The sequence below is a fragment of the Mercurialis annua genome, linkage group LG4 (genome assembly GCF_937616625.2).
Source record: "Mercurialis annua linkage group LG4, ddMerAnnu1.2, whole genome shotgun sequence".
NCBI lineage: Eukaryota > Viridiplantae > Streptophyta > Magnoliopsida > Malpighiales > Euphorbiaceae > Mercurialis > Mercurialis annua.
Genome location: NC_065573.1, coordinates 5,054,383 through 5,061,767, shown reverse-complemented (window position 1 = coordinate 5,061,767; position 7,385 = coordinate 5,054,383). Strand labels below are relative to the sequence as shown.

General features: G+C 44.8%; 1 protein-coding gene across 1 annotated transcript; it reads right to left on the bottom strand.

Moving 5' to 3' along the window:
- Positions 1-3,020: 3,020 nt before the first annotated feature.
- Positions 3,021-5,374, bottom strand: LOC126678235 (uncharacterized). The gene is made up of 4 exons (XM_050373139.1): positions 4,741-5,374; positions 4,026-4,675; positions 3,769-3,911; positions 3,021-3,621 (listed from the first exon to the last, which is right to left on the bottom strand). The coding sequence occupies exons 1-4, from the start codon at positions 5,372-5,374 to the stop codon at positions 3,021-3,023; spliced, it is 2,028 nt and encodes a 675-aa protein (XP_050229096.1).
- Positions 5,375-7,385: the final 2,011 nt, after the last annotated feature.

Genomic DNA, 7,385 nt, shown 5'->3' with positions numbered 1-7,385 from the left:
AAGGCCAACGAGGCTGCATCATCAACCCACTCAGTAGGAAAATCAACAAAAGCATCATCATGACTGACAACAAAAAAAGACCGCTGCCAACGTTTAGTGATTTTAGGGAGACCTTCAACTACCCTCTTACCCCTATGAGCAACTAAACGAACATAAAATTCATTGTTGCGACGAGACACGAAGAACAGTTGGCTAAGGAGACCTAGAGAAGGAACTAAGCCCCGTTCGTGAGACAACTCAACGAAGCAACAAAGAGTTCTAATGGCATTAGGGTGGATTTGAACTAGAGGAACTTGATAATCTACAATAAAATCTTTGATCAGAGGATCTAAAGGAAAACGCAAGCCACAACGCAACTGCTCCTTATAAACGATAACTTTTCTGTCACCGACGAAGGTGTTAGCAGCAACTCGAGAACCGCATACAGAAAGAGAATAGCCAAGAGGAATACCATACTCTTCACGGAACTCAGCCAAGGCCTCTCTATCAACATTGGAGGTAAACATATCGAGTGAATTCCTATAATCTACAGCCGTACTAGATGAGGGAAGAGAGACAGAAGACCTAGTCCGAGGCATTGAATCAATTACACTACCAATAAAGCAGGAAAGAGGAATTTACCTGATAAAATAAGGAAGAAAACACCCAAAGATAGGAGGAAATAAAGTCGAAGCAGGAGCAGATCAGAGAAGGAAGAAGAAGCAGTTAAAAGAGAAAAAGGAAAATTAAAAAGAGCATTTAAAGAAACAGCTAGAGAACCGTTAAACGGTTACCTGCGCGAAACGTGGCGACAGGCGGAAGTCCAGGGAATTTCGAAAGATTAAATTTTTGAAATTTCAAATATTAAACCAACTCCATAAGCGCCCAAGTAAAGACGACGGGTTGGGCCCAGGAAGCTCCTTCTAAAGTAAGTAAGCCGAAAACCAAGCCCAACAAGATAACTACCCCAACGGACAGTCACACAAACAAGCATAAATACTTGACAAAACTATTTTCGGGAGGGACTAATGATGGATAAAGGACCAAAACAAGGGACAAGACTCACTATAATGGTCCTGAGTACCAACCGAGAGACCGATCTATTCAGGTCCCTGACCCAGTACGCAGCTATAACAGCTGAAGATATCAAGATAACACCGAAATCCCTTAAGATCAGGGATAGAGGCGAATCTCAAAGAGATAACCAAAACCAATAGAGAAACAATCCTACTATGATACAAAGACTATGCAATGTATATATAGACGAGGCCTAAGCCAGGTAACAGTCATATTCACTTCTCATCATTACTCTCACTGAGACCTCATCAGAGACTGACTTAGGCATCGGAGGGTGTTCGAGCCAACTCCGGCTCGAATCCTTCTAACTTGCTAATCTTGACAGGTGGGAGCTCAGCGACGACAGTGATAAGGACGATCATCAAAACCATCAGTATGCCTCTCTATTAGTTTATATTTTTTTTCTTTGCCATGTATTCCTCCTTTTATGTGCGTGTGTTTTTTGAATGCAAATATGGATGACAATTACCTTGACTCGCTGAAATTGTCTTTTGATGGGGATGCTCCTATCATAGTTGGTTCTGTTCCTGCATCTACTTCTCTCCCTCCCAAGCTTGTGGTAAAGTTGGAGAAGTTATCTGAGGATACCCATGCTGCTTCTTCTCAGAGGAAGATCCGCAATGCTCGTGACAAAACGAGGCAGGGCTATGCCAAGCGTTTGAAGACAAGTTCAGGCTTGTGTCCAAATCCTCGCGAACGGCTAGAGAAAAATGTGGAGAATGTGACTGTGACTTCTCCTGACATTGTGTCTTTGTTTGCCCAATTTGTTCAGTTTCCTTGTGATATGGAAATGTGGAATAATCCTGCAAATGGTGATGTGTGTGATTGTATCGACCTATCGTTACTCTAGGTTTGTTTGCGTTGTGTGTTTACTTTGTCTCTTTCATCTCTATATCCTGATTTTCCTTTTGTTTGTTTTACAGCTTTTGCAAGGGAATGCTTTGCTTCGTCGTCAAAGGGATGAGGTTGCCCTGTTAAATCAGAAACATGGGAAGGAGATGGCTGCTCTTCGAGCTACTGCGACTGCGGAGAAAGTCAAGTTGTCAAGACTCAACCAAACGGCTGCGGATCGCCTCAAAATTATGGAGAAAAAGGTTTCTGATCGTGAAAATGCGTTCTTGGAGTTGAGGACTTCCTATGAGAAGCTGTCTCAAGAGCAGAGAAATAGCAAACATGATGCCAATGTGTATGTCAGCTGTTGTTTGACTGACTTTTGCTCGACTGTCATCAAGATCGTGCACTCAGACTACCCATATTATGACATTAACAAGCTTTTGAGCATTGACCTCCGGGCTCTGGGTCAGCGTGTTGCGGCTAAGGTTGCTGCGAAGAAAGCTGGTCTGCCAACTCCTTCTGTTCTTCCTTCCGACGTCCTTTATGATGGTGTTACTGCTACGATAGAGTCCGAGGAGGTTACTAAGGGCGCCGATGAAGATGATCTTATCCCTCCCTCTGAGATGGCGACTGCGCGTGAGGCAATTCTTCTTCCAGCCGGTGCTGCTATTGGGACTGAGTCTAAAATTTCGGACAAGGAATTGGGTGGTGCTGACCCAGTTGAAGACTCACTTTTGGAAGGAGATGTAAATGGTCCAAAGGAGGGAGCGACCCATCCAGAGGAGAAAGCATAGGTCGTGTGTTTGACCTTTAGTATATTTTTGTTTTTGTTGCTACGTTTTAGGTAGCATTGTATTCGTACATTTGGGTGTCCTAGTGGCGGACTCCCTTCTTTTGTATTTTGGACAAACTTTGTTGCCTATGTTTGGCACTTTTATTTTGCCCAGTGTTGGGGCCTTTCTGTACATGGTGTGCTTATATGCTTTGCTTCCCTTTTTTTGTGGTTTGCATTGTGTGGCTGTGTCTTGTGTCTTGTTTCTATGATTGTCTTTAGTGTGCATTTCATATGAACGGGCAGTTAATAAACGAAAAAAAGAAGTAACTTTATTCATGCAGGGTGGTTACATCTTTTACTGAAGATATTTCTTCAAGTTTTCAACATTCCATGTCCTGGGCAATGGAGTCCCATCAAGGTGAGCTATTCTGTATGCTCCCTGTCCTACTACTGCTATCACTCGGTATGGCCCATCCCAGTTGGCTTCAAGCTTTCCAAATCCGGCGGCTCCTCTACCGATTTCTGATTTCTTTAAGACTAAGTCGCCTTCTTCAAAACTTCTTTCTTTAACCCGAGCATTGTAGTACTTGGCCATCTGCCTGTGATATGCCTCAGCTCGGACTGACACTTTGTGTCTTCTTTCTTCGAGGAGGTCTAGGCATAGTTTTAGGGACTCCTCATGGCGGTCTTCGTCAACGACCTGGACTCGCAGGGAGGTCATTCCAAGTTCTACTGGGAGGACTGCTTCCGTTCCATATGTAAGGAGAAATGGTGTTTCTCCTGTTGCCTTTCGCGGTGTAGTTCGATATGCCCATATCACGTGGTAAAGTTCATCAACCATTTGCCTTTCAAGTTGCCTAGTCTCTTTTTGATTCCTGAGAGGATGGTGTGATTCGTGACCTCTGTGAGGCCATTGGTTTGCGGATGTGCGACTGAAGAGAACTTCAGAAGGATTCCTAATTCAGCGAATATTCTCGAAAGCTGGCGCAGTCAAATTGCTTGCCATTGTCTGTGACTAGGGCATGTGGAGTGCCAAACCTGTTTCATGTTAGTATGTCCTTTAATCGGTATGTGTAAGATGAAAAAAACGAAACAGTAAATACCTGCTCATGACTTCATTAGACAGCCACTTCTGAATCTTGCGACTTGTTATAGTGCTCATTGGCTGCACTTCTATCCACTTGGTGAAGTGGTCCACTGCGACTACTATGAACTTTACTTGTCCTCTAGCTGGGGTGAATGGCCCCTATATTTCTACTCCCCATACCCTGAAAGGCCAGGGACTCCCGATATTCGATTGGTAAGCGGCTGGGATTCTGATGAGTGATCCGAACCTCTAACACTTGTCGCACTTCTTTACCATTTCTTCTGCATCTTTCTTCATGGTCGGCCAGCAAAAGCCTTGCAACATCGCCTTTCTATATAGAGTGACTGCGCCTTCATGTGATCCACAATCTCCCTCATGGATTTCCTTGAGTACGTAGTTGCCCTCTTCCAGCGATATGCATTTGGACCATGGGTGTGAGACTGATGTCCGGTATAGCACTCCTTCTATTAGGGAAGACACTGAGGAAATTCGGACCAGCTTAGCTGCCTCTGCGCGTCTCTCTGGTAGTGTCCCCTCTGCTAAATACGTCACTATGGGTTGCATCCAGGGATCGAGTACTGTGACGGATAACACTTGTTCCTCCTCTACTGAGGGCCTTGCCCTTTCTTCTCTCATTTGAGTTGACAGATATAGCTGACTTTTGCTCGCCGCGCCTTTGGCTATGGCATCTGCCTTAGTGTTCTCTTCCCTTGGGATGGGAACTATTTCCCACTGGCCTCCGTTCTTCTCGATGTTTTTGAGCTTTTCTATCGCCTTTATCACATATTTTGCTATGTTTGAGTCCCTCGTCTGGAATTGTCCCAAGACTTGACTAGTAACTAGCTGGGAATCGCTGTGAATTCTCAACTTTTCTGCTTTCACTTCTGTCGCTATTTCGAGTCCTCTTAAGAGGGCCTCATATTCTGCTATATTGTTAGGACATAATAGTGATTTTTGTTTGAAAAAATGATCAAGAATGTAATTATACCTGCTACATTGTTGGTAGCCTTGAAACTAAGGTGGACTGCGTATTCTATGATGATCTTGTTGGGTCCCAAAAGGACTATGCCTGCTCCTGCCCCTTGCTCACTGGAGGCTCGGTCTACGAACAAGTTCCATGTCAACTCTTCGGTGACTAAGTCGCAAGGCTTCTCCGTCATCTCTGCGACGAAGTCAGCAAGTGCCTGAGCCTTCAAAGTAGTTCTTGGTTCATATCTAATATCATGTTCTCCCAATTGTACTGACCAGCTAACCAAACGTCCTGAGGTCTCCGGCCGATGGAGTGCTTTCTTCAACGGTTGGTTTGTGCGTACTATGACTGTGTGTCCTTGGAAATACGGCTTAAGCTTTTTAGTTGTCACCACTACGGCTAGTGCAAGTTTGTCGATGGTTGGGTAGTTAAGCTCTGCCCCTTTCAGCGTCCTACTTATGTAATAGATTGGTCTTTGCTCCTCCTCTTCCTCTCGTACAAGTACTGAGGCGATGGTCTCTCTCCCTACTGATAGGCACAAGTACAACGTCTCTCCGACTATCGGTCTACTCAGCAGGGGTGGATTAGTTAAGAATGACTTAAATTCCGCAAACGCAGTTTGACAATCTTCATCCCATTTGAATTTCTTCATGTTCCTGAGTTGTTTGAAGAAAGGTAGGCATGTTTTGGCTGAGGATGAAATGAAGCGTCCCAGTGCCGTGACTCTGCCATTCAATTCTTGCACGTCCCTCACGCTCTGGGTGGGGCCTTCATATCTATGATTGCTTGGATTTTCTCTAGGTTCGCTTCTATTCCTCTTTGGCTGATGAGATAGCCTAGGATTTTCCCGCTTTCACTCCAAAAGCGCATTTCGCTGGGTTGAGCTTCATTCCGTAGTTATTCAAAACGTTGAAAGTTTCTTCTAAGTCTCGTGCGTGTTCCTCCGCCGTTAAACTCTTTGCGATAATGTCGTCAACATAGGCCTCTATGTTCCTCCCCAACTGTTCTTGAAACATGAAGTTAACTAGGCGTTAATAGGTAGCTCCTGCATTCTTGAGTCCGAATGGCATGACTTTGTAGAAATATGTGCCTCGGTCCGTGACGAATGAAGTCTTCTCTTGGTCTTTCCCATCCATTGGTATTTGGTGATACCCTTGCGCCGCGTCTATGAAGCTGAACAGGAGGTAGCAGGCTGTTGAGTCTACTAACTGGTATATGTTAGGGAGCGGGTAGCTGTCTTTTGGGCATGCCTTGTTCAAATTCGTGAAGTCGACACATATTCTGTATTTCCTGTTTGCTTTCTGTACTAAGACCATGTTTGCCATCCATTTTGGATAAAAAACTTCTCGGATGAACCCAATTGCTTCTAATACATTTACTTCCTCTGCGATTACCTTCTGTCTCTCCTCTATGAATCTCCTCTTCTTCTGGACTTTGGGTGTGCTCCCTGGAATTACGTTAAGTTTGTGTGATGCTATCTTGGGATCAATTCCCACGACTTCCGCTGGCTCTGTGGCGAAGGACTCGACGTTCTTTCTTAATATCTTCGTTATTTCCTGGACTACTCCTTCTGGTATGTCCGTGCCTGTTTTGGCTGTCTTAGTCTCTATCAAACGGAGTTCTTGCATAACCCCTATTGGTTCTGCTCCCTGCGACTCTTCCTCCTCCATTACGTTCCCAGGAAATGCCTCAATGGTCAAGCTTTCATCTTCTTTTGTCGTTACCATGCAACACTCTTTGGCCATTTCCTGGTTTCCTCTGACGATCACTGTTCCTTCTGATGTGGGCATCTTCAGGGTCAGTAGTCTGATACTGGTCGCTGATCCGGACTGGTACAAAAATGGTGTGCCCAATATGTTGTTGTATGCTAGAGGAAGGTCCACCGGATTGAACTGAGCATGCATCTTCTTGACTGGCCCTTCATTTTTGTCTCCCAGTTCTAAGTATAGACTTACAGTCCCCTCCGGTCGTATTGGTGTTCCTCCGAGTCCCACGAGTGGGACTGAAGACTTCCGCAGGTCCGTTGCTGAACCTTTCATTTCTTTGAACGCTTCCAAGGTCAATAGGTTCACAGAACTGCCTTCATCTATTAGTATTCATTTTACAAGGTGATTCCTAATCATGGCCTCCATCACCAGCGCGTCATTTTGTGGTCCTTTGACGTGTTGTCCATCGTCTGGCCCGAATGATACCTCCGGAACAATCTCTCTTTCGATTGCGAACACGGTGGCTGATCCTCTTCTATTTTTTTTCTTTTTCTAAGTGTTGTTGTAGGGCTCCCCTCCCTCTATCACGTGCACTACGCTTGCGACCTCCTTTTGCTTCTTATTCTGATCTTCTTTCTCTATTGGCTCCCACTTCCTTTTCTCTCCTGGTCTGTCATTGACAAACTTCTTCAGAAGTCCAGATTGGATCAGCTGCTCTATTTCTCTCTTCAAGTCCCATCATATATCTGTGTCATTACCATAGCCCTCATGGAAGCGACATTATCTGCTTTTGTCTCTCTGGATGTAGGGATCCATCTTTCGGGGTGTGTTGAACATCACCCTATTCTGCTTCATCCAGCTGAGTATGTAGACTGGTGCTTTATTCAACGGAGTAAAATCATAAGTTCTAGGACATGCGCCATATCGCTGAGTTCGCGACCTGTCTTCTTCTTTCTT